Raw genomic sequence first — 26,887 nt, 5'->3', positions numbered from 1 at the left:
TTTTGTGACAATTTCCACATGTAAAAGTTCATGCACTAGTCCTTAAGCCATAGCTTTAGCCTTAGCCATGGTGCAGAAATGTCTGTCTTTGGTGCTGTTCTGTATTGGATCTAACTTGGGGGCGGTTTCCCCTCCTCTGCAAAGCTAAGATTGCTGTGTCCATTCTCTTCAACCTTCCTGGCTTCCTGCTTTCTCCTTTCCTTCTCCTCTTCCTCCTGCTGCTCCAGTAATACAGCTCGGTTAATTCCAGGACCTGCACAAGAAACAATAATATTAGCACAAATCATGTACAATTATTTTCACTTACACTAGGGTTGCCGTCCAGCCAGCCCTTATAAGGATTGTCCTACCCACACCCCACCCATTCCCGCCCACGTCCCACCCATTCCTGTCCACGTCCCACCCATTCCTGACCACACCCCACCCATTCCCGCCCACACCACACCCATTCCCGCCCACACCACACCCATTCCTGACCACACCCCTCATTTCCCCACCCCCATATGACATCACATCCTATAACCCCACCCAAAGGCCAGTATTTAATTACAAAAAAGATGACAACCCTACCTGCAACAAAGTTACTGCTTAATATATAGTTTGCCAGCGAAACAGATGCATTTGCCTAAATTTATTAATTTAAAACTGTTCAGTTAGTTTGTGAGCAGACAGGTCAGATTCAGATGCAAACTAACTGAGCAGTTATGTCCCATATGGGCCCCCCCTCAAGTCACTGATTGGTTACTGACTGCTAAAGGAGGAAGTAGTGTTCTGGCCATTATGTTAGACATCTGCCCACTCCAGCCTTTATAGATTGTGCAGTCTGTCTATTTTACCCAGTTTCGTTTTTACACTGAACTGTTCCTTTAAAGAAAAATCCAAAACTTCACAGCACCCTAGGTTTTATAACTTGTCTAAAACTGCTGTGATCTCAAACCACAAAAAAACTGAAAATCCATGTAAATTGCAAAAGTGCACAGAGGAGCACTATAAGTTTTAATTAATTTGACTCTTGAATAAAGCAGTGGTTCGCCTTCAAGTTAACTGTTAGTATGTTTTATAATGGCCAATTGTAAGAAACTTTTCAACTGATTTTCATTAGTTTTTTTAATTATTTGCCTCCTTCTTTTAACTTTTTGCAGCTTTCAAATCGGGGTCACTGACCCCGGCAGCCAAAAAACGATTGCTCTGTGAGATTACAATTTCATTGTTATTGTTTCTTTTTCTAACTTATTTATGTCCTCTCCTATTCATATACCAGTCTTTCATTCAAACTACTCCCTGGTTGCTAAGGTAATTTGGACCCTAGCGACCAGATAGAGAGCTAGAGAGCTGCAGAAAAAGATTTCATGAATAAACTAAAAGTAATAAAACATGAAAAAAGTTTACCCAAAGGTGAACAACCCCTTTCATAATTCTACAATAACCCTAGTTTGCAGAATTAATTTAATGCAGATTGTACGGTCTCATTCCTCCATCTCTTCAGCAGCTGTGCAGGTGAATGATTGGGCATGAAAGTTTATGTAACAACCATAATGCCAAAGACTGTATGTGATATCATCACTACTCTAATGGAATGGTTGGACAAAAGAATCACAACAGGATAAAGGGAGGGGGCTGGTCATACAGAGATCATTATCTTTTCTTTAACTTAGCTCATTACAGTACTAGGTAGTAAGTGTGAAAGCAAATCAATTTTCCATTACTGCTTTATAATAAAACTAAAAATCATCCTTATGAGATGATGTATATAACTTGGTATCCTGCTGCATGTTTGCCAAAGGAAAGTTGCTGACGTTGCTACCCTAAATTCTATTAAATTTAATAACCTTTTAGGTGTTTAAATATAACTTCTAATACCACACAGTATGCTGTATGTTCACTTACCAAAGTAACTTAGCACCACAGGTAGAAAGATGAGTCCGTGCACGAGTCCAAGAAGGGTGATGGTTAGATTTAGGCGAAAGAAGAATATCTGGATGAGTTGGGCTTTGGCAAAGGCCAGCACAATGATCCCTGGAAGGTTGGTCATGGCAACTCCAGCAAACACCTGCCATAGAGATGAGGATTAGACCATAAATAATGAGTAAAGAGTTACTCCTGTGTTATATATCTTATCTGAAGCCTTTCATAGTTGTGTGCCCTCTCTCTTCAGTAATATTTACTGTTTTTCATGTGCTATGTTTTCCCATTTAGTTGATAGATATTTGGCCATATATATTTTGGTGTAAAGTCAAAGGACCTGTACACTAAATTATATATAGCCAAATATTTATCGACTCTCTAATAACCAACTTCCTTCTACAGTTTCATTAAAGCTACCCAGAACCCTCACACTCACCGCGCTCCCCATATTGATTGTTGCTTCTTTGGCTCGCTCCACTTTGTTAGGTTTACTGCTGATGGCAAAGGAACGAGTGAGATGTGAGACAAATTCCACTGATATTCCAACAGCCTGTGGGAGAGAGGGGGAAATATTAGGAATTAAAGAATAGTGGAGATAAGGAGTTCAAGGCAGAACATTTGCAGATTTAAAATGTGTCATTTTTATGGAAACTAGACCTATTTAGTAACAAGAAACTTTCCAGCACTAACTTTAAGTGCATGCAAATGAAATAATATTAAAAAAGGGAAACTGATGATAGTGTGCCTTTAGGGTGAAGACACACAGAGCTACTAGTCGCAGCTACTTGTCCTGGCTAATAAAATAGACAATGCTGATCATTTACTGATAGCTGTCTCTATGTGTGTTTCATAAGAGGTAATTCTCAGTATTGTCTATGGCAGGGTATTTTCTGGAGTTTAGTAGCCATGAAAAAGTAGCTGCTACTAGTAGCTCAGTGTGTCTTCACCCATAAGCCCAAATAGTAAAAAAGCTGACCTGAGTTAATCTAAGATAAATTAGAGATTAGAAGATTGTTAGGAGTTACCAACATATATAAAGTTATACTGACCGTCACCAGGTTGATGAGTGAGATGGCATTGTAATCTATGCCCCAAAGAGTCATGACGCCCATTGTGTCGATAAGAATCATTATGATAGTGATAAGGTTAATAAACCCAGAGCGCAGGTCCATGCCCAACAGGATACAGCACACAGCAAATGTAGGTATTAAACAGAGAGCCAATGTGAAGAGTCCCTCCTGTACGATGGTCATGTATTGCTCATAAAACACATATGTGATCCTGCAATATAAACAAGGGTTTATGGGTCATGAAAAGAACACAGAAGCAGCAAAACTATTAAAGCATGGATGGAGGCCAACTACTTTAGTGAAACACATGGAGCAGGGCAATGACAGCAGAAATGCAAATGATCATTTAGCTGCACCACATGTAAGCACTGCTGTTTTCGCCATGTCAGCCATAACTAGTGGGGCAATGCTCCTCTGGCTTTGAAGAAACTGCAACAACCCTAGTTTTGATCATATAATTCCATTATCACTTTCCCAATCGTTCTGGGGCATCACAGAGCAGCAGCAGATCGAGAGGAAATATTTCCAATGTGCCCCCTATCTGTACAAGCAGGTGGAGTGGCATAAGTGGTGAAGGAAATAAGCTATTGATAAGCTGCACCTCATTTGGGGGTCTAAAATCTGTGGCTGGTCCTCTAAACTGGGACCATTGGAAGGTAGGATGAAAGGAGGTATGATAAAATACATAGAGGGAGACAGGAGCACAAAAAGTATGTATGTGGGGGGCAAAGGTTGTAACTTGCTCACTTACGTGTAAGGGAAAACTCTAAAATTTGGATCAGTTCCTGGCACCTTTCTCAGTGACTCTGTAATGTTGGCAGCAAGTTCCCGTGCCGTTTTCAGGGCAGCTGTGTACTCCTGGGAATTCTTCAGAGGCGTGTGAAAGGCCATGAAACGAGTAGCTGGAGGGAAATCCAGAGATAGATGATGTCAAGTCATTTTTGTCAAACATGATGTCAAACATTTTTACACACCGTATTTGGATACAAATCCAAAGACATCATGCATATTATGATGACTAAGGGAGGTATAAAGACAGTGGAGAATAATTATTGAAACAGTTGGATTTGCAGCCTGGGACCCAGTATGCAAGAGGGGTCCAACAACTGTGGCCAAGTGTGCAGTAGGCTGCAGGTGGGTATTTCCTTAGCAATAAGAGGCACTAATTAATTAGGATGTGACTCACTGGCTTGTATTTACAGGCGCTTAGAAGGCTTAGAAGGCAACCAGTAGTTGCTGTCATTATTAGCACAGGAAGATAATTGCATAGGGCAGTCAGGTCATGGAATTCCCAACGGAGAGTTGCGGTAATGAGTAACTGGTTTTCAATAATGGGTCAGAGGCTTTTCTAGCTGAAAAAGGCATCTACTGTATAAATATGATTTGTGAGTCAGTTGGGTAGTTGTGTAACTGGATTGTCAGCTAACCATGGTCCAGTGTTCTACCACTCACAATCTAGAGTCCTTTGCTGTATAAAGAGGGTAACCATTTCACAAAGATTTGTAGAATATTTTATTTACCTGCAATCTCTCCCTGATCATTAAATTTCACAGAGTTATCATACGCTCCCAGACCCCTGTGGAAAAATCACATTGCACTGTGACCCTTAGTTTCCCATCAAGCTTTGTTTTTGTATAATTGTCAAATAATCTGTATTAGTATTTTTCTTGTTTATACAGTGTCACTTACCCCTTTGGACATTTCAGATTTGGATAGTCATTCAGAAATACTGGCAAATATGTGTTAAATTGTTCCAGGTTTGGCCTTAGTGCACCAGTGGTACTTGGCATACACTTTCTCAAGCAGCCAGGCAATGCTGTGTTTGAAAAAAATCAGAAATTTTAAAGCAGATCCAAAGTTTATAAAGCAATGTCATTTGGACAAAGACTATAACAACTCTAGACTGGTAATTCAGTCCATCAAATAATGATCTTCCCTTGCCAGGCCCACAGACATGTCTCTGGAGGTACTCACCACTTGTTGATGAGCAGAATGTCCCATTTAGAAGAAGGCGGCAGCAATCAGATGTTGGGTTCAACCAGTCAATAAAGTCATCCACCCAGGAAGATGCAGGGATAGCCAAGTAAGAGCTGGGATAGGAAGCAACATAGCAGATCATGGGCAATGTGCCATCATAGTACTGCTCCATTCCACTTAAAATGATGTTACATCCATTCCAGGATTAAAATGACTAACATCAGTTAGAACAGTATAGATCCTACGAAAGTAGTTAAAAGAAATAAGCCCCAAAACATTAGGAAAGCCTTGTCCAACAATAAACTAAACATACCGATCAGGATACTCGGTGGCATATTGAATCTTCTGTGTTAAAGAGTCACCGTCACATCCAACACTAGAACAGATGCCATTTATCCCATCTAAACTGGAGAAGTTGTAACCCGTTGTGGTAACAAAATAGGTGGGGACACCAACCTCCAAATACCTGTTAAGATAATCAAAATAATCCAGGACGTATGAGTCCTGTTGGAGTGCATTGTCAGGGACTGTTCATGAAATAACAAGATAAGTAATGAAACATATACTGGCTGGATTTTCATTATGGCACTCACCAGTGGCACTGAGAGCTCCTGATTTAGACCCACACGAGTGTGCATCATAAAATAGAGGCCAGCACAAAACATAAAGATAAATACCACCATCTATGTAAACAAGAAAGAATCGCATATTAAAGGAGGAATACAAAAAGACCCTATATATAATTAAAGGCACTAAGTTTGCCCAGGTGCAATAACTCATACCAATAAGATGCAAGGTGACCAGTAAACACTACCTGCTGATGGGGTACTGCCCCTGGGCAAACTTAGTGGCGTTTATTACATAACCCCCTGAGTAGTGATCCATAGGGAGAACATAGGCTGCATTCAAATACAGATGAAGCAGGATCTAAGCATAGGGGTTATATAAAGGAGAGCACAAGCAATGTACAAAAGTTATACATTGAAAAGTGGGTTATTACATTATGGAAACAAAGTAAGAAAAATTAGAATAGTTTTGTGGTGGCTTTTTAGCCATTTGCTCTCCCCCCCATAAAGAGGAAATCAGGGGTATTGTACAAAAGGTAAAAAAAAGAGCAAAGAGACAGTTTGAAGTGGTATACATCAGTGCTAAACAACAGGTAAGCAAATGGAAAAAGATATAGAAACAAAAACAAATTTACAGAGGAGATCATGGAGGGGGTGTACTCACTACTATGAATCTGCTGACTGGGTTCAACAGTATGGGGCTATAAACTTTTTTCATGAATGGGACCAACAGTCCTTTGGATTTCTTCTTGGGTTTTTCAGTTTTGGTCTTAATACAGCAGCAGATGTCATAACGTGATGCCTGAAGGCAAGAGGAGCATAGACATAATGCAATTTCCCAAAGGCACTGTCTGTCCAAATGTTACAGAACAGAGTAGTTCTGATTTAAAAATTAAATAATTTGTTCAGGATGAGATTCCCCTTCACTACCTTCCCATAATCTTCTGCTTTGATCTTAATAAATTATGCACCTCATCGTATCCTTTCCTGTGAATTCACCATTCTTTATGTTCACATTTCTGTTTGTTTAGTGTTGCATTTTCCTACATGATAGGCATTCAGCTTGTTTGGATCTAAGCCACCTGCTTAGATTACTCAAGACTCAATGAGTATGTGATGGGTGTGCATATGGCAGGCTGACCAGTCGCACATACAATGATATTCCTGTTTTACTCTAAGACAAACGTTCAGTCAGTGTTAGGGCTTTCCCTGCAAACTGTGTGTGAAACCTTTGTCTTACACAAACAGAAACACCTCTCCCTTTTAACAAAGCAAAAAAGGCATCCAGTGGAAACAGCTGTGTCTCTCTAGGGCATCCAGTGGAAACAGCTGTGTCTCTCTAGGGCATCCAGTGGAAACAGCTGTGTCTCTCTAGGGCAGGGATCCCCAACCTTTTATACCCAAGAGCCACAGTCAAACGGAAAAAGTGTTGGGGAGCAACACAAGCATGAAAACAGTTCCTGGGGCGGCAAATAAGAGCTATAATTGGCTATTTGGTAGCCTCTATGTGGACTGAAGCCTCTGTTTGGCTTTACAATTGGTTTTATGCCATCAACAATTGCCTCCAAGCCAGAAATTTAAAATTAAGCACCTGCTTTGGGGACACTGGGAGCAACATCCAAAGGGTTGGGGAGCAACATGTTGCTCACGAACCACTGGTTGGGGATCACTGCTCTAGGGATTACACAGAAACAGCAGTCCTTGGGCATTGAACTGTAAGAGGCATGGTTGGTATTCCATATGTGTGCATTTTCAGTATATTTGTGCTCATCTCTCTGAAAGTTATGAGGATGTAGGGGCAAACGTGTTTTGCTGTGGAGCCAATTAAAGAGGAACCCTGGCTTTCTGTTCCTTCAAAATGTATGAATAAACCATTTTTATAGGCTGAGATCCAACTGCAAAACAGTTTTCTTTCTGCATCATTTGAAATACTGGTAGGAGAGGGACTAAATCACCGATGTTGCAAATTGTAACAACTTCTCCACAGCTTACAAACAGCATGCAGAAACTACATAACCCACAATGCATTGCACTGTGATGCTGCTTTTCTTATTGACATCACATTTGCATGGAATTGTGTTGTCTCAAAGTAGTCAGCCAGATCAGCAGGGGAACAGGGGGTGGGGCTTAGGGAACTGTTCCAAACAATTATTACATTAATAATCATGGAAAGCCTGCATATTGTTTTAACTGATGTATATTGCAAAGTTGCTTTAAATTTTGTTGTGTTTAGGTGGAGTTCCTCTTTAACTTACAATTATACCACTGCATTTCTAGAATACCAGGTTCATAACCTGTCCCATTAGCACTCACAGAACACAAGATTTACTGATTATATTGTATTTATTTTTCCTTTTTTATCTATTAGACCCACAATGATATGGTGGCACAATTATGATGTACTACCCAGTTCTATCTGGTTGCTTAGTGCATGCAGAGTTTATATATGCTAGGATAAAATGCCAGGTTTGGTTCAGAATAACACAAATAACACAGGGTAGCTGAGTCATGTATTTACCTCCTGTCTTTTGCTGTCTAGTGACACAAGAGCAACAAACATGGAGATCTGAAGCACGAAGTCCAGCAGGATGGCAAGTGCAGCATTCAGGGCAAAGGTACGGACAGCGGGCATCTTTGTGAGAGCACCTGGAGGTAAAAACAGTGGATTTGTACAAAGACATGGTAGACAGTCAAGGCACAATGATAAACCTTACTTAGCAAGGGCTTTAAATATTATTCTGTTACATAGACGTTTTCTGTGTTCTTATGGTTATTAAGTGAGTCTTACCCAAAAAGAAGCACAAGGACTCAGAAACACTGCACAGCAGCATGCTGGGGGCCACATTGCCTAGAACTCTTCCAATCTGTTCCTCCCTCCGCTCTCCAGGTCTTCGATCATCTCTCTGCAAACAGACAAAATAAATCTCTTTAAGCCACTGATGTGTAGGACAAAAGAGCCATTATCTGCAGATCGTTAGCAGAAGTTTTATAGAAAAGTAATGCTCTGCGTCTAACTTATCCTACCTGTAACTCTAGAACAAAGATGAAGATATTGTCTGCTCCAACTGCCAGCACCAGGAAGGGAACGACCTCCACAATGATCAATGTGGATGGAATTCCTATATATGAGTAGAATCCTATGGATGACAATACTGCTCCAAGGACCACAAGGATCCCTCCTAAACCCAAAGTCACCTTGGAGTCAACCTAAATAGAGATACAGGCATAGTCAGAAGTCTTGAAAACAAAATGACTGGAATCAGGAACATAACTACAGGGAAGGGTTTCTGACCTCTGTGGATAGTTGGGACCCCCAGAAATGTAAAGAATTAGATCAATACCACATGTCCCACAGACATGGTTTATGTATTATAGAGGTATAGAAGGAGAGGAATGAAAGAAAGTTGCTCTTGACTATGTGTATGAATGTTTGGGGGCAATAAGAAAAGTGGTTTAGATTAAATTTTGCACCAGGGGACATGTGTTCACATTGTTCTATATCTTGTTATCAATGTATTCACTGGTGATTTTGTAATGAGGAATAGACATTAAACCAGCTCCTTACCAACACTCGCCGGCAGCTGCTGTACTCGCCCAGGGCCAACGCTATGTAGATGAAGATCACCAGGTAGCTGATGGTAAAGATGGGAATGTCTTCTGTGGTGGTTCGATTAATTTCATCCTCAAGGGAGCGCTATTAATAAGAAGGTATTAAATACTGAGTAAAGGGTGGGATTAGACAAAGAACATGAGAGAGATAGAGGGCCAGACAAAGAAAGATAGAGGCAAGCAGAGAGGTCAATGCTACAGGTTTATCTGTACTATAGATCTCTATAATAATAATAAAAAATAGAATATTTATAGACCATTTTCTTGATATTTGGAGACCATGTTTAATGGTGTCATCAGTTATATTTGGTTGTGTCACATGATTCATTAAAAAATTCTACATTAAAAAATGTACCCAGTGTTACCGTTAATGGTCTTAGACACCATCTCATCATTCACATCACTCCTTACCCCAGTGAAGCTTAAAGGGATTCTGTCATGATTTTTAGGGTATAGCTTTTATTACTATATTACACTGTTCACATTGCAAATAATTCATTTTTTATTTTTGAACCAATAAAAGTATTTTTTTTGTTGTGATTTTGGTGTGTAGGCACCATCTCAATGCATTGTGCCTGAGTCTGAGCTTTCAGAAGGAGCCAGCGCTACACATTAGAACTGCTTTCAGCTAACCTATTGTTTCTCCTACTCCCATGTAACTGGAGGAGTCATGACTTGGCTGAGCTGAACTTGGATTTATACTATTAAGTGCTATTCTTGTATCTACCACTAGATGGGGCATGGGAGCATTTTAGCAATGCAGGTGTCAGGGAGCTGTTATCGTGCTACCTTCCCATTGTTCTGTTGATTGGCTGCTGTACTGGAAAGGGAGGGGGTGATACCACTCAAACTTGAAGCACAGTAGTAAAGAGTAACTGAAGTTTAGCAGAGCACAAGTCACATGACTGGGGGCACCTGGGAAACTAAAAATACCTTTGCTTTTTTAAAAACAGATTTCAATACAGGATTCTGTTGGAAAAGCTCTATTAACTGATGCGTTTTGCAAAAAACATGTTTTCCCCTGACAGAATCCATTTCATATCTAAGGGCCCTATCATGTTCACTGTGGTGAATGTTATTAGGAGCCAGTTAACAAACTCCTTACAGAAAGTGTCCTGGCTGGAATAAAAACTGGGGCCCCTGCACAGCAAGACAGCAGTACTCACCATGCTGATAATGGTGATTGTTATGGTGGGGAAGAAGAAATAAAAAGAAAACATTGCAGTAAGTTTTATAAGCAATAAACAGGCAGCTACAGGCATTATACCTGTTTTAATCAATATAATAATGCTGCTCGCTCATATGTGAAATGTTGGTTGTTTCAAAGTTTTAAATAATTTGTGGTTTTGTATCAAATGATACTTACGCCTTCAAGTAACTGTGAGACATACAGACATACAATCTTTTAAAGACAAATAAAAATGTATCGAAATAAAAAACTAAACAAGAAAATTTGTGATTTTACAAGCTACTCTTACCTCAGCCATGTAACCAAAGGTCAGGTTGCTTTTGGGATTCTCCTTATATTCCTTTATGATCTCCAGATACCTCTTCTCCCAAAGCAACACAAAGTCAAAGCGAGGGTCAGTACGGGGATAATTATTCAGTGAGAAGGTGAGAATAAGAGCCTCTGCCTCAGAGAACTGGCCATCTGCATAGAGAGAAGATAAAATATGGAGGAAGAACAGAAAAGGAATGGGTGTGTGCAACAGAACTAATGCCTTATTGCTGGGATGGGATATGATTAGTGGTGGTTGCTCATACTTGACCTTGTTTGGTATAAATGTAATGCAGCTCTCAAGCTTTTCTACAACACCCAGCTGCCCCTGAGAGCTTCCAGTCAATGCCATGGTTCATTAACAGCTGGAGACCCTGATACGGTAGCAACCACTTACTAGAGAGGGGACAAACCTGGGCACAGTAAAGCTTCTTTACTTTCCCACTGCTGCACTGCAAGGCCCATAAAGTGAGGGGTGTTTGGCTACTCACAGCCAGATGATAGCGAAAAACAACTGCATGGTGCTCTAAAAAGGCTTAAAGCACTAATTAGATACAACAAGAAGTTGTTTAGGTAATAATGGTAATGTATTTATTTGACCAGTTAGTTAGTACTGCTACTTGTTTTTTTTTACAGAAAAGGGGACATATTAGGTTATGCCCATTTTATGGCCCCAACCAGTTACAGCACTTCTTCCAATCTTCTACAAACCCTGCCCACATTTATATAAAATCAAGGTCATCCCTTAGAATTATACTGCTTTAAGAGAAACACTTATTTTCATCAAACTGAATAGGCAGAGAAATTACTCTTAGGGAAAAAAAGAGAGTTTTACCTTTATATCCTCCAACTGCAAGGAACGGGAAGACAGGGGCCCCATAATCAGCCATGCAGCTGAGCTCTAGATCTGTGATGTCCTTAAACGACAGGGGGGAGCTGCAGAGATAGGACACGTCAGTGAGAATCAGGTCTGAAATAAAACTCCTCAACAAGTCCCCCTGACTCAGGGTGGTAGTCACCTATGGTTTTGCTCTGGATTGGGATTCAAAATAGGCCCTGGTATTTCAATTGCACAGTGGCCCAAACAGCCCCCCCACCAGCCCACTAACTAGTGACTGCCTATGGCATCTTATAGCAGCCCCTCTGGCATTTGCCTGAATGCCATGTATGTTAGCTCAGAAGTCAGACAGACCACCCTGCAGATGACAGATCTAACCTCCTAAGCAATTTATGCACTTCCCATTTGGTAACTCTATCTAAAACCATGATCTGGCACACTACACGGAGCAGGTATTATCTTACCTACAGAAAGCAGTCATTATATAGCACTGAGAGTTAGTTAATATCACTTTAATAACCAGTAAGTGTTTATTTTTTCAGTGCCACATGCAACATTGTCACCAAGCCTCTGGTGACCCTATAAGTTACCCCACTAGCACTATTTGGTCATGTGAGCCACAGACAGACTCTTCTTGAATGCTTATAGAGTTACTAATATAGCTTCTCCAACTCAATATAGTGCAACCAAACAATGACTCTTACTTGACGCAGTACATAAAATGGTCCCTCCATCCTACAGTGCCTGTTTGTCCAGACATTGTCTGTGTCACCTCCAAGTCAAATTTGGCACGGTCATTCTGGAAATATTGCATGAGGCTATTCACACAGCAGTCTGTGGGGGTCGGGTTGGAAGGGTTCAGGGGAGCATAGCAAATATCTTTCAGAGTGACATTTTTCTGGTGTTTTTCCGACCACACCTAAAGTGAGACAACGGAGGGAAGAACAAACAGAACACTTCATAAATTGCCATAGGTACCTTACTTTTAGGCCCTAGCAACTTTCATTTTTACATTGTTTGTCTTTTCTCCCTTAATGTAGTGTTCATTTCTGCAGAAAAAAAGAAATCAGTGTGCCAAAGAACATCCCCCTACCCAGTCCAGCTAAGTGAATCCTAGATACTTTCAACACTTATATTCAGGGTACATTTCCATTTCTCCTTGTTTTTGCTCATGTGCTTTTCTCCTCTCACTAATAAAATGTTGATGTGTTTGTGGATATTCCATTTATCTTAATAAGCAACAGGGAAAGCAGTGCAATGGAACATGGGCTGCCTCTACTGAACTCAAGCAATTTGCAGTTTGCTTTGGGGAATAATGATTTGAATGGGTGTTAGTGCTCAGAGCTGTCAGTTCAAAGCCTGTTTAAAGCAGTTGACCACATAGTGGCAAATTGGCATGCAACTTTTGATATTTTATAAACGTGCCTGCTATATAACCCCTACAGACAGGGTTATATGTTGTTGATTTGATTATATTTCACTTGTAAATGTTTGTCCTAACTGGGCTTGCATCTAATTTTATAATGAAATGTAATAATTATCCCTAAGTGACTGTACAGGGCACAAGCTTTAGTGAAATCAGTATGGCAGCAGGCTGTACCTTTTTACCATTCAGGACTGCTCTGATAAGCTGATTCTTTCTATACAAAGGACAGCAGTGGTTAAAAAATGAGACACTTTGATTTTTCCTTTTATCAATACAACCATTAGATCCCCTAAAAAGACAGGCTGGTAGGCAGTCATATTGGCAGTTCTTAAGGGACTTGTGCAGGGTACTTGATCTACAGTAGCTAGTGCTATTAAGGTGGCCATAAACTAGAAACTAGTAAAAGAAAAGCTAGAAAAAGAAGGCTAGACACATATGCTAAAGGCGGAAATGTGCAAAGGTGGCTTGGGCAAGAAATATTGCGTAAATGGGTTTACAGACATAACACTATAGAATGTACCAGACAAAACATAATCTGATTATATGGAAGTAGTAGGAAAGAGCATATTTGTTTAGGGTTATGTAAACATACAGACTTGTTTAAAGGGATACTTTCATGATTTTTATAGTAAACTTTTTATTTCTAAATTACACTGTTTACATAGCAAATAATTAACTGCCATTTAAAATGTTATTCTTGAACCAACAAATGTATTTGTTTTAGCTGTAATATTGGTGTGTAGGCGCTATCTCAGTGCATTGTGCCTGAGTCTGAGCTTTCAGAAGGAGCCAGCGCTACACATTAGAACTGCTTTCAGCTAACCTATTGTTTCTCCTACTCCCATGTAACTGGAGGAGTCCCAAGCCGGACTTGTATTTCTTACTATTGAGTGCTATTCTGATATCTACTGGGAGCTGTTATCTTGCTCCCTTCCTGTTGTTCTGCTGATTGGCTGCTGGGAGGGGAGTGATGTCATTTCAACTTGCAACTTAGCAGTAAAGTGCGACTAAAGTTTGTCAGAGCACAGGCCACATGGCTGTGGCACCCTGGGAAATGAAGAATATGGCTAGCCCCATGTGAAATATCAAAATTTTTGAAAACCGGATTTCAATGCAGGATTCTGCTGGAGAAGCTATATTAACTGATGTGTTTTGAAAAATTCATGTTTTCCCATTACAGTATTCCTTTAACATGGCCATAAAGCATTCCATTTCAAATACTATGTGAAGGCTAGAGGCTGGGATGCATGGGGTATTATAGCACCAAGATGGGTCCACACAACAAAAGGTTCTTCAAGTATCTGAAACAGATTATTTTTAAAGAAATCTACCTACAGTCAGTTATTAGCCAAATAAAAGTCTCCAGGTGGAATGAGAAACACACAGTGCACATGGCAATAACTATGGATGGAAAGTAGGGGAATGCTAGGGGGTATCTAATGCAGAGAAAAGGGGAAAAATGCACATAAACAAAACAGTAGATAAGAAAGCAACTAAGAAAACAATAGAAAGACAGAGAAGAACTAAATACTGAATACTAATATATACTGTATATATAAGGGCAGTGCTCAGACTGTAAGGCAAGTGCCAGCATCGTGTCACTGAATGTACTGCCTGCCCTATGCTGCCTGTGTGTGCCATACTCTGCCTGCCATATACTGCCTGTGTGTGCCATACGCTGTGTGTCCTATGCTGCCTGTGTGTGTTATACTCTGCCTGCCCTACCCTGCCTCTGTGTGTGTTATACTCTGCTTGCCCTATCCTGCCTGTGTGTGCCATACTCTGTCTGCACTATGCTGCCTGTGTGTGTTCCATAATCTGCCTGCCCTATGCTGCCTGTGTGTGCCATACTCTGTCTGCCCTATGCTGCCTGTGTGTGCCATACTCTGCCTGCCCTATGTTGTCTGTGTGTGCCATACTCTGCCTGCCCTATGCTGCCTGTGTGTGCCATACTCTGCTTGCCCTATGCTGCCTGTGTGTGCCATACTCTGCTTGCCCTATGCTGCCTGTGTGTGCCATACTCTGCCTGCCCTATGCTGCCTGTGGGAGGTGAACCAGGCAGGAGTTTGTTGTGGGAGTTTGTTAGCATTTGGAAATAGTTATTTTATGGTCCCAAAGGTTTGTAATTATATTCTGGGGGTTATTGTGCTATCCACAAGGAAGGATGAGGCATATGGATTTAAGGGTGTGTCTTAATATGACATAATATAATTCTTTCACATATGAATGAAGGGTGCAATCCATACAGTGAACACCGACCATTTGGGTTTTTGCTGTGCTGCCACAATTAATGTGGGCATGGTCTTAAAAGCTCTTGTGATAACATGGGCGTGGTTTGAAGTGTATGTTGTTTAAAAATGGGGAGTGGTCATCACTTGCTTCCATTACCCTCCACCATGTAGGCCAGAAAAATTCCGTCCCTCTGTACCACAAGTTGGACAGCACTGTATTAGGCCATTTTGGGTTAAAAAGATGAGTATAACAACAAATAGCTACCAACAAAAATACAAGGACATCATAAACCCCTTAGCTGGTTTGTAGGCAATATGCAAGGTCTGTTACATGTTGGACAACACTGTTGTTAAGAGGAAATAAAATATGTATATAGGGAACATTCCAGTACCAATTATTGTGACTAATGCATAATAGGAACAAGGCACCTATCAATTTTTCCTTTATTTTCCCCATGAATCATCCTCAGTTCAAGGTTAAAATACCAATGCAGATGAGTCAGGACAGATACATTGCTACGTGTGCTAAATTGCACATAAAAGGTCTCTCATTTCTGTTTCCATCTCTGTATAAAAAGTGCTTCATTATTCAGCTACTACTATAAACCTATAAAAGTCCACAATGAGTTTTATTTATCACAGGGATGTCCCATTGTTATATGGTTCTCTAAATGGGAATTTATGGTTTCTAAAATTCTCAAGAGATTGAATAATTCTGCATATTACTATTTATCATACTCTAGCATCAAAATGTGCCCTACAACATGAGAATAAAGATGGGCCATTCAGACTTACCACAATGTTTTGCACCTTTTCCTGCAGATCCAGCATTTCCATAATAGTATCAGGGGAGAGAATACCACTAAAGTTCAGTTTTCCAAAAAAGAGAGAGTCATAGGGATATGAAACACGGTTCTTCGCTGTGATGATTAGCTGGTTCGTTCTGAAAAATGGCCCAAAATTGGCATCATGAAAGTCTTTCTCTTGTCTTGCTTGGCTGTTGACAGCAGACCACAGTTCCACTGGGTCAGTGGTAAGCCTGATCAGGATGATACCAGCAGAGAGAATAATTACGACAATTAAAGATACCCCAATAACTGTCTTGGGATATGAAGCTACAAGAGTGCCCCACCATCTGAATGATCTGGACAGTGCCTTGTTGGTTTTTAGACTCAGTTTCTCTGAGCAGTTCAGGTCAGCTCGAGTAACCCGTGGGATTTCTTTAGGTTCTTTCTTTTCTTTTTTGGCATTTATACAGCAGCTAATCACAAAGAACAGAAGGAAGAGCAACAACAAAGCTGCAAAAACAGCCAAGCTTACTACCAAAAAGCCATCCAAATGCCCTATCTGGAATGGGTCAGGTAAAGGTTCTGGAGCAGGTATTTTGGGGCATGACTCTTTGCAGTCCTGACAGGTACACACATTGTCTGTAGAATTTCCTGGTCCTTCACTACAGCTCCAAACTCTGCTATAGTGTGGCACAATACCGTGGCCAATCTCTGTGTTACTGTCCATCAAATTAAAGTTAATATCTAATGGAGCTAGTCCATTGCTTGTGTCTCCTTGAAAATCCAGCCAACGCTGACTAGTGCACAGTTCTGCCCCATACTTACCACACATGGCAGCTATAGCATAGCCCCCTGTAGCAGGGAGACGTACATTCTTACAAGAGTTGAAGGATTCATCAGCAAACTGGCGTCGGAAATAGCAGTCATACTCCAGAACACCCTGTTCAATATTTCCACTTACGTTCATGGTGTGGGTGCGGGTGACATTGGTAAAGGTGCTCTGATCAGGACTGCAGATGTTCTGGCAGTAAATATTGGCAAAGTTCTCTGCACAAGATGGGCAACGGCTGAGTATGACTTTGGAAAGTGCAAAGCTGGCTTTGATGCTCTGCAGCTGTTTGATGGAACAGCAGACATATGTACTGTCTTCTCCTGTAACCATCTGCGGGCAGACATCTTTAAGAAATGTCATGTGTACCTCATTAACTTTCTTAGCTTCTGTATTGGATTCACAGGGGATTAAAGGTTTGATCAAACTGCCTGACACTTCTGGGTTCAAACCACATTCTTCATACATGGAACAGTAGCCTTTTTGATGGATTGTGGTAACTCCATCAACCTGGAACATTGAAAAAAGATTTCAGTACAATGCACAGACATTTTATAGAAACCACAGTCATATAACAACATTTCAGGGTATTATAGTTAGGGCAGGAAAATAAAACAGTCTGTTTCAACACCATGAGCTAACTTCTAATCAAATAGGCAGTGCAATTCAAAAATTACTGTTTTAATAAAAAAAAAATATCATTTAAAGGTCACTCAACTCCCTTCAACCATGCTGATAATGGGTTCCTGTGCAGGAAGCATTTGGAAATAATCAGTATTGTTCTATGCAAGCAGTTCCTGAAGGAGTGGGATATTTGCCTCTGTAAAGGCATATTAGTGGGATATCAGTTATCCAACCTCCATTTTTAATAGGTACAGCTCTAAAAACTGCCAAGGGGTACTGTACTTATGTCACTATAAGGCTATTGGAAGATAGGTGCTAGTGTAAAGTATGCATTTTCTTGTCAAAATCCACAAAAGATACAGAACATAATGATATAGAACATAAATCTAAATCTACATATTTAACTATAGCTAAAGGGCCATAAGTTGACTACAAAGTATTTTTGAGCCAAAAGATACCAAAGCTAAAAATGGCACGCAGAGATTCTGTAGCAGGAATTATTAGCACTCAACGAGATTACTCAGAAAGAGATACAATCTCAATTTAAGATATAACAAATGCAGAGCAATAGGTTTTATCTACAGATAAAGAACACACAGCCTTTGTGAACTTTTCTTTCCTTAAGGGTGAAGACACACTGTGCTACTAGTAGCAGCTACTTTTTCATGGCTACTAAACTCCAGAAAATACCCTGCCATAGGCAATACTGAGAATTGCTTCTGCCAAAACACATGTAGAGAAAATGATCAGTAAATGATCAGCATTGTCTTTTTTAGTAGCCACGACAAGTAGCTGCTACTAGTAGCTCTTTGTGTCTTCACCCTAAAGAAATACAAAAGTGTGGAATACGGATATCTGGTTACAGATATGTTCTAGCTTTTCAAACCAAGCAGTTTTATTTATCTCCAAAGACAAATAATAAAACCCTCTATTACAGGTCTGCCACCTTCAAAGGTATTACCCAAGCATTCTAGAATTATGTGTGTTCCGGCTCATAACATTGCATCCGTATATAGGTAATAGATTGAAGAGAACTGGGGAAGCATAAAAAAGTTGTTCAGAGAACTGTTTGGACAGTTCTTATGAAGCAAAAATTACTGTACATATATATTCAACAATCCTAACCACTAGTGGACCATTTATACTCCTGATCCTTCCAAGAGACACTGGGTCTCCTCCTTTCTATTGCTACAGGCTGGCGAGGGTATTGATTCTGAATCTAAAAGAGAGCAAATTTCATTTTATCCATTGTTTCCCCTCCTCCTTTTTTGCAAACGCATAACAGCAAAGACAGTACACCCAAGCTCTAATGGTGCCCCAGAGGTTTGGAGGGGGCTGGGGGTCCAGAGTAAATCAAAGTTTTAATATATACGCAAAAAAAAGTCATCTTACTCAGTGTTTGGAAAGGGGCCAAACTTGGGTCACTGGTATGGAATTCACCTAACTTTCCTTACAAATATACAGAATTCCCATGGAATCATGGTGAGGTGTCTATAGTAGATAATTCAACTTCCTGCTTCATATTTAGACCAGCAGTTACATTGTAACTTCATTAGACCCCCCCCCAATAAAACCATCCCAAAACAGTGGTCTATTAGCATTATAATAAGTAAATAGGGAAACACAGGAAACAATAGCGCAAATAACTTTTTATATATATGTTCCACTAGATGATGCATTAATTCCTTCACTGCAGACCCAATTTTTTAAAAAAAATTAGAACCCACCAATGCAGTTAGTCATAGCATCTAATTAAATGTAATATTTTAAATAAATGCATTTAACCGGTCAGTTAATCCTGTTGATTGATAGATATGGATAAACACTGTGAAGAAAACATGCACCTACTATGCATATGTACGTAAGAGCCCATCGTTACATTAAAGAATTATTCTATAGAGCGAACTGAGTTTTAATAATAATTCACCTAGTTTTACAAAGGGTCGTACAGTTTTTTATTTAGCGGTGTCCAGGGCTGTACTAGTAGAACAAAACTAGAGATTGCTGGATGCCCTTCAGTATTGTGGCTCCATTAGTGTCCTATATTGATCTGTTCATCTTTACCAAGTTTTAAGAAACCCTCCCAAAACTATTTTAATGTGAAGCCCATTAACTTTTAATTAAGTAAAAAAGTTATTTCATTTGTAACTTGTCTCTAGTTTCCCTATACGGAAAGATACTCACTTTAAGATGGCACACTGCCCACAGTATCAGTGTTGGGATTATCTTGGGCAGCATCTTTACGCCACCAACGCAGTCCTTGGGCGAGTATTAGGGTGCTGTATATTATCCCGGAGTGGAATGTTACCAACAGGAGCAGAGAGGGACAGCAGCCAGCAGCAAAGCTAACAAGATAATATTGATCTGTCTTTTTCTAGGGCTGTATCATGCACAGGAGCCAATTGGGAGCAGCAGAGGTGATAAAACTTGCTTCTTATTAACAGACAGAGAAGAGCAACAAGGGAGGGTGCATGGGTTTCAGTCACGGATGCAGCCTCCTCTGCCTGTGTAGCTTCAACATGGGCAAGGGGTAGGGTGGGGACAAGATAACGCTTACCCCACAGGGCACTGAGCATGGCTCACACACAGCACTCATGTTTATTTCCCATGTAGCTCTAAGCTGTGTGTTTGCTTTCAGTGCAGCACCTTTAGGAGTCAGGGCAGACTGCAACAAACGCAGGGGTTAGGAACAGAGTGCTAAATATTATATCAATAAAGGGGTTTGAGTCAGGTTTTTATTTTTTCTGGAAAACAGCACTGGCTTATCCTAAACTATTATTTTTACCAGCCAGGTGGCAACCCTAGGTCTTTCAGTGTGTACATATAGCACAAGGATGCAGAGTAATGCAGTAATGCATTCAAATAACATAAATAACTGTATATCATTCATACAGTAACAGTTATTTATGTTACAATTAATTACATTAAAGTGCTAAAATGTTAAAAGAGGAAGAAGGTCCCTGCCCATACAGCTTACACTCTAAGTGGGGGATGACTTCTTGGCGGAAATAGGAGAGTTATAACTGCTGTAATTGGTAGTGTTTGAGGCACTGCCTCAAAAGTGAGGTACAACATATACAGGTAAAGGGGAAGTAGTCCAGGATGGGGAGGCTGTGTGTGAGGTGAGTACAGGTTTACTGAAAAGTAGTCCAGGATGTGGAGGCTGTGTGTGAGGTAAATTCAGGGTTAAGCAAAGTAGCCCAGGATGGGGAGGCTGTGTGTGAGGTACTTACAGGGTTATTGGAAAGTAGTCCAAGATAAGGAGGCTGTGTGTGAGGTGAGTACAGGGTTACTGGAAAGTAGTCCACGATAAGGAGGCTGTGTGTGAGGTAAGTTCAGGGTTATTGGAAAGTAGTCCAGGATGGGGAGGCTGTGTGTGAGGTAAGTTCAGGGTTATTGGAAAGTAGTCCAGGATGGGGAGGCTGTGTGTGAGGTAAGTTCAGGGTTATTGGAAAGTAGTTCAGGATGGGGAGGCTGTGTGTGAGGTAAGTTCAGGGTTAAGCAAAGTAGTCCAGGATGGGGAGGCTGTGTGTGAGGTAAATTCAGGGTTAAGCAAAGTAGTCCAGGATGGGGAGGCTGTGTGTGAGGTAAGTTCAGGGTTATTGGAAAGTAGTCCAGGATGGGGAGGCTGTGTGTGAGGTAAGTTCAGGGTTAAGCAAAGTAGTCCAGGATGGGGAGGCTGTGTGTGAGGTAAATTCAGGGTTAAGCAAAGTAGCCCAGGATGGGGAGGCTGTGTGTGAGGTAAATTCAGGGTTAAGCAAAGTAGTCCAGGATGGGGAGGCTGTGTGTGAGGTAAATTCAGGGTTAAGCAAAGTAGCCCAGGATGGGGAGGCTGTGTGTGAGGTAAATTCAGGGTTAAGCAAAGTAGCCCAGGATGGGGAGGCTATGTGTGAGGTAAATTCAGGGTTAAGCAAAGTAGCCCAGGATGGGGAGGCTGTGTGTGAGGTAAATTCAGGGTTAAGCAAAGTAGCCCAGGATGGGGAGGCTGTGTGTGAGGTAAATTCAGGGTTAAGCAAAGTAGCCCAGGATGGGGAGGCTGTGTGTGAGGTACTTACAGGGTTATTGGAAAGTAGTCCAAGATAAGGAGGCTGTGTGTGAGGTAAGTTCAGGGTTATTGGAAAGTAGTCCAGGATGGGGAGGCTGTGTGTGAGGTAAGTTCAGGGTTATTGGAAAGTAGTCCAGGATGGGGAGGCTGTGTGTGAGGTAAGTTCAGGGTTATTGGAAAGTAGTTCAGGATGGGGAGGCTGTGTGTGAGGTAAGTTCAGGGTTAAGCAAAGTAGTCCAGGATGGGGAGGCTGTGTGTGAGGTAAATTCAGGGTTAAGCAAAGTAGTCCAGGATGGGGAGGCTGTGTGTGAGGTAAGTTCAGGGTTATTGGAAAGTAGTCCAGGATGGGGAGGCTGTGTGTGAGGTAAGTTCAGGGTTAAGCAAAGTAGTCCAGGATGGGGAGGCTGTGTGTGAGGTAAATTCAGGGTTAAGCAAAGTAGCCCAGGATGGGGAGGCTGTGTGTGAGGTAAATTCAGGGTTAAGCAAAGTAGTCCAGGATGGGGAGGCTGTGTGTGAGGTAAATTCAGGGTTAAGCAAAGTAGCCCAGGATGGGGAGGCTGTGTGTGAGGTAAATTCAGGGTTAAGCAAAGTAGCCCAGGATGGGGAGGCTATGTGTGAGGTAAATTCAGGGTTAAGCAAAGTAGCCCAGGATGGGGAGGCTGTGTGTGAGGTAAATTCAGGGTTAAGCAAAGTAGCCCAGGATGGGGAGGCTGTGTGTGAGGTAAATTCAGGGTTAAGCAAAGTAGCCCAGGATGGGGAGGCTGTGTGTGAGGTACTTACAGGGTTATTGGAAAGTAGTCCAAGATAAGGAGGCTGTGTGTGAGGTGAGTACAGGGTTACTGGAAAGTAGTCCACGATAAGGAGGCTGTGTGTGAGGTAAGTTCAGGGTTATTGGAAAGTAGTCCAGGATGGGGAGGCTGTGTGTGAGGTAAGTTCAGGGTTATTGGAAAGTAGTCCAGGATGGGGAGGCTGTGTGTGAGGTAAGTTCAGGGTTATTGGAAAGTAGTTCAGGATGGGGAGGCTGTGTGTGAGGTAAGTTCAGGGTTATTGGAAAGTAGTCCAGGATGGGGAGGCTGTGTGTGAGGTAAGTTCAGGGTTAAGCAAAGTAGTCCAGGATGGGGAGGCTGTGTGTGAGGTAAATTCAGGGTTAAGCAAAGTAGCCCAGGATGGGGAGGCTGTGTGTGAGGTAAATTCAGGGTTAAGCAAAGTAGTCCAGGATGGGGAGGCTGTGTGTGAGGTAAATTCAGGGTTAAGCAAAGTAGCCCAGGATGGGGAGGCTGTGTGTGAGGTAAATTCAGGGTTAAGCAAAGTAGCCCAGGATGGGGAGGCTATGTGTGAGGTAAATTCAGGGTTAAGCAAAGTAGCCCAGGATGGGGAGGCTGTGTGTGAGGTAAATTCAGGGTTAAGCAAAGTAGCCCAGGATGGGGAGGCTGTGTGTGAGGTAAATTCAGGGTTAAGCAAAGTAGCCCAGGATGGGGAGGCTGTGTGTGAGGTACTTACAGGGTTATTGGAAAGTAGTCCAAGATAAGGAGGCTGTGTGTGAGGTGAGTACAGGGTTACTGGAAAGTAGTCCACGATAAGGAGGCTGTGTGTGAGGTAAGTTCAGGGTTATTGGAAAGTAGTCCAGGATGGGGAGGCTGTGTGTGAGGTAAGTTCAGGGTTATTGGAAAGTAGTCCAGGATGGGGAGGCTGTGTGTGAGGTAAGTTCAGGGTTATTGGAAAGTAGTTCAGGATGGGGAGGCTGTGTGTGAGGTAAGTTCAGGGTTAAGCAAAGTAGTCCAGGATGGGGAGGCTGTGTGTGAGGTAAATTCAGGGTTAAGCAAAGTAGTCCAGGATGGGGAGGCTGTGTGTGAGGTAAGTTCAGGGTTATTGGAAAGTAGTCCAGGATGGGGAGGCTGTGTGTGAGGTAAGTTCAGGGTTAAGCAAAGTAGTCCAGGATGGGGAGGCTGTGTGTGAGGTAAATTCAGGGTTAAGCAAAGTAGCCCAGGATGGGGAGGCTGTGTGTGAGGTAAATTCAGGGTTAAGCAAAGTAGTCCAGGATGGGGAGGCTGTGTGTGAGGTAAATTCAGGGTTAAGCAAAGTAGCCCAGGATGGGGAGGCTGTGTGTGAGGTAAATTCAGGGTTAAGCAAAGTAGCCCAGGATGGGGAGGCTATGTGTGAGGTAAATTCAGGGTTAAGCAAAGTAGCCCAGGATGGGGAGGCTGTGTGTGAGGTAAATTCAGGGTTAAGCAAAGTAGCCCAGGATGGGGAGGCTGTGTGTGAGGTAAATTCAGGGTTAAGCAAAGTAGCCCAGGATGGGGAGGCTGTGTGTGAGGTACTTACAGGGTTATTGGAAAGTAGTCCAAGATAAGGAGGCTGTGTGTGAGGTGAGTACAGGGTTACTGGAAAGTAGTCCACGATAAGGAGGCTGTGTGTGAGGTAAGTTCAGGGTTATTGGAAAGTAGTCCAGGATGGGGAGGCTGTGTGTGAGGTAAGTTCAGGGTTATTGGAAAGTAGTTCAGGATGGGGAGGCTGTGTGTGAGGTAAGTTCAGGGTTAAGCAAAGTAGTCCAGGATGGGGAGGCTGTGTGTGAGGTAAATTCAGGGTTAAGCAAAGTAGTCCAGGATGGGGAGGCTGTGTGTGAGGTAAGTTCAGGGTTATTGGAAAGTAGTCCAGGATGGGGAGGCTGTGTGTGAGGTAAGTTCAGGTTTAAGCAAAGTAGTCCAGGATGGGGAGGCTGTGTGTGAGGTAAATTCAGGGTTAAGCAAAGTAGCCCAGGATGGGGAGGCTGTGTGTGAGGTAAATTCAGGGTTAAGCAAAGTAGTCCAGGATGGGGAGGCTGTGTGTGAGGTAAATTCAGGGTTAAGCAAAGTAGTCCAGGATGTGGAGGCTGTGTGTGAGGTAAATTCAGGGTTAAGCAAAGTAGTCCAGGATGTGGAGGCTGTGTGTGAGGTAAATTCAGGGTTAAGCAAAGTAGCCCAGGATGGGGAGGCTGTGTGTGAGGTAAATTCAGGGTTAAGCAAAGTAGCCCAGGATGGGGAGGCTGTGTGTGAGGTAAATTCAGGGTTAAGCAAAGTAGCCCAGGATGGGGAGGCTGTGTGTGAGGTACTTACAGGGTTATTGGAAAGTAGTCCAAGATAAGGAGGCTGTGTGTGAGGTGAGTACAGGGTTACTGGAAAGTAGTCCACGATAAGGAGGCTGTGTGTGAGGTAAGTTCAGGGTTATTGGAAAGTAGTCCAGGATGGGGAGGCTGTGTGTGAGGTAAGTTCAGGGTTATTGGAAAGTAGTTCAGGATGGGGAGGCTGTGTGTGAGGTAAATTCAGGGTTAAGCAAAGTAGTCCAGGATGGGGAGGCTGTGTGTGAGGTAAGTTCAGGGTTATTGGAAAGTAGTCCAGGATGGGGAGGCTGTGTGTGAGGTAAATTCAGGGTTAAGCAAAGTAGTCCAGGATGGGGAGGCTGTGTGTGAGGTAAGTTCAGGGTTATTGGAAAGTAGTCCAGGATGGGGAGGCTGTGTGTGAGGTAAGTTCAGGGTTAAGCAAAGTAGTCCAGGATGGGGAGGCTGTGTGTGAGGTAAATTCAGGGTTAAGCAAAGTAGCCCAGGATGGGGAGGCTGTGTGTGAGGTAAATTCAGGGTTAAGCAAAGTAGTCCAGGATGGGGAGGCTGTGTGTGAGGTAAATTCAGGGTTAAGCAAAGTAGCCCAGGATGGGGAGGCTGTGTGTGAGGTAAATTCAGGGTTAAGCAAAGTAGCCCAGGATGGGGAGGCTATGTGTGAGGTAAATTCAGGGTTAAGCAAAGTAGCCCAGGATGGGGAGGCTGTGTGTGAGGTAAATTCAGGGTTAAGCAAAGTAGCCCAGGATGGGGAGGCTGTGTGTGAGGTAAATTCAGGGTTAAGCAAAGTAGCCCAGGATGGGGAGGCTGTGTGTGAGGTACTTACAGGGTTATTGGAAAGTAGTCCAAGATAAGGAGGCTGTGTGTGAGGTGAGTACAGGGTTACTGGAAAGTAGTCCACGATAAGGAGGCTGTGTGTGAGGTAAGTTCAGGGTTATTGGAAAGTAGTCCAGGATGGGGAGGCTGTGTGTGAGGTAAGTTCAGGGTTATTGGAAAGTAGTTCAGGATGGGGAGGCTGTGTGTGAGGTAAGTTCAGGGTTAAGCAAAGTAGTCCAGGATGGGGAGGCTGTGTGTGAGGTAAATTCAGGGTTAAGCAAAGTAGTCCAGGATGGGGAGGCTGTGTGTGAGGTAAGTTCAGGGTTATTGGAAAGTAGTCCAGGATGGGGAGGCTGTGTGTGAGGTAAGTTCAGGTTTAAGCAAAGTAGTCCAGGATGGGGAGGCTGTGTGTGAGGTAAATTCAGGGTTAAGCAAAGTAGCCCAGGATGGGGAGGCTGTGTGTGAGGTAAATTCAGGGTTAAGCAAAGTAGTCCAGGATGGGGAGGCTGTGTGTGAGGTAAATTCAGGGTTAAGCAAAGTAGTCCAGGATGTGGAGGCTGTGTGTGAGGTAAATTCAGGGTTAAGCAAAGTAGTCCAGGATGTGGAGGCTGTGTGTGAGGTAAATTCAGGGTTAAGCAAAGTAGCCCAGGATGGGGAGGCTGTGTGTGAGGTAAATTCAGGGTTAAGCAAAGTAGCCCAGGATGGGGAGGCTGTGTGTGAGGTAAATTCAGGGTTAAGCAAAGTAGTCCAGGATGTGGAGGCTGTGTGTGAGGTAAATTCAGGGTTAAGCAAAGTAGCCCAGGATGGGGAGGCTGTGTGTGAGGTAAATTCAGGGTTAAGCAAAGTAGCCCAGGATGGGGAGGCTGTGTGTGAGGTACTTACAGGGTTACTGGAAAGTAGTCCACGATAAGGAGGCTGTGTGTGAGGTAAGTTCAGGGTTATTGGAAAGTAGTCCAGGATGGGGAGGCTGTGTGTGAGGTAAGTTCAGGGTTAAGCAAAGTAGTCCAGGATGGGGAGGCTGTGTGTGAGGTAAGTTCAGGGTTATTGGAAAGTAGTCCAAGATAAGGAGGCTGTGTGTGAGGTAAGTTCAGGGTTATTGGAAAGTAGTCCAGGATGGGGAGGCTGTGTGTGAGGTAAGTACACGGTTATTGGAAAGTAGTCCAGGATGGGGAGGCTGTGTGTGAGGTAAGTACACGGTTATTGGAAAGTAGTCCAGGATGGGGAGGCTGTGTGTGAGGTAAGTACAGGGTTATTGGAAAGTAGTTCAGGATGGGGAGGCTGTGTGTGAGGTAAGTACAGGGTTATTGGAAAGTAGTTCAGGATGGGGAGGCTGTGTGTGAGGTAAGTACAGGGTTTTGCAGCATCCTGGGGAAAATAATGATGCATGTATTACACTGCTGAATTTTGTGGGTGTGGCTTATTGGGGGACGTAATTACATCACTGCAAATGTGCATGAAGCCCTGTTGACATCCATACCTCCCAACATTTGAAAAAACAAAGAGGGACAAAAAGAAATGCTGCACATAGCAATGAGAATTTTTTTGGCCATGCCAATTTTTGCAACCACACCCCCTAA

The 26,887-nt window shown here is 42.4% G+C and overlaps 1 protein-coding gene across 1 annotated transcript; it reads right to left on the bottom strand.

The window, feature by feature from the left end:
* On the bottom strand, positions 1–19,789 carry npc1l1 (NPC1 like 1). Its single transcript, XM_002932574.5, has 20 exons — positions 19,546–19,789; positions 15,916–17,247; positions 12,168–12,382; positions 11,461–11,561; positions 10,606–10,778; positions 9,084–9,212; positions 8,543–8,725; positions 8,307–8,421; positions 8,037–8,164; positions 6,183–6,320; positions 5,546–5,635; positions 5,266–5,456; positions 4,950–5,065; positions 4,665–4,791; positions 4,496–4,551; positions 3,727–3,877; positions 2,955–3,186; positions 2,342–2,455; positions 1,888–2,050; positions 1–253 (listed from the first exon to the last, which is right to left on the bottom strand). The coding sequence occupies exons 1-20, from the start codon at positions 19,597–19,599 to the stop codon at positions 111–113; spliced, it is 3,951 nt and encodes a 1,316-aa protein (XP_002932620.2). The 5' UTR covers positions 19,600–19,789; the 3' UTR covers positions 1–110.
* Between the last annotated feature and the right edge of the window lie 7,098 nt (positions 19,790–26,887).

This window comes from Xenopus tropicalis, chromosome 3 (genome assembly GCF_000004195.4).
Source record: "Xenopus tropicalis strain Nigerian chromosome 3, UCB_Xtro_10.0, whole genome shotgun sequence".
NCBI classification, from domain to species: domain Eukaryota; kingdom Metazoa; phylum Chordata; class Amphibia; order Anura; family Pipidae; genus Xenopus; species Xenopus tropicalis.
The sequence above is the reverse complement of the archived record's forward strand: the minus strand, read 5'-3'. Positions and strand labels throughout refer to the sequence as shown.

What these genes read in the sequence shown, in the direction of transcription:
- npc1l1 (XM_002932574.5), bottom strand. Translation starts at nt 19,599, where the DNA reads ATGCTGCCCAAGATAATCCCAACACTGATACTGTGGGCAGTGTGCCAT. An exon ending in CAGTCAGCAGATTCATAGTA is followed by an intron (nt 5,636 to 6,182) that starts GTGAGTACACCC and finishes TTGTTTACATAG; the next exon opens with ATGGTGGTATTTATCTTTAT. An exon ending in TGATCAGGGAGAGATTGCAG is followed by an intron (nt 3,878 to 4,495) that starts GTAAATAAAATA and finishes ATTTCCCTCCAG; the next exon opens with CTACTCGTTTCATGGCCTTT.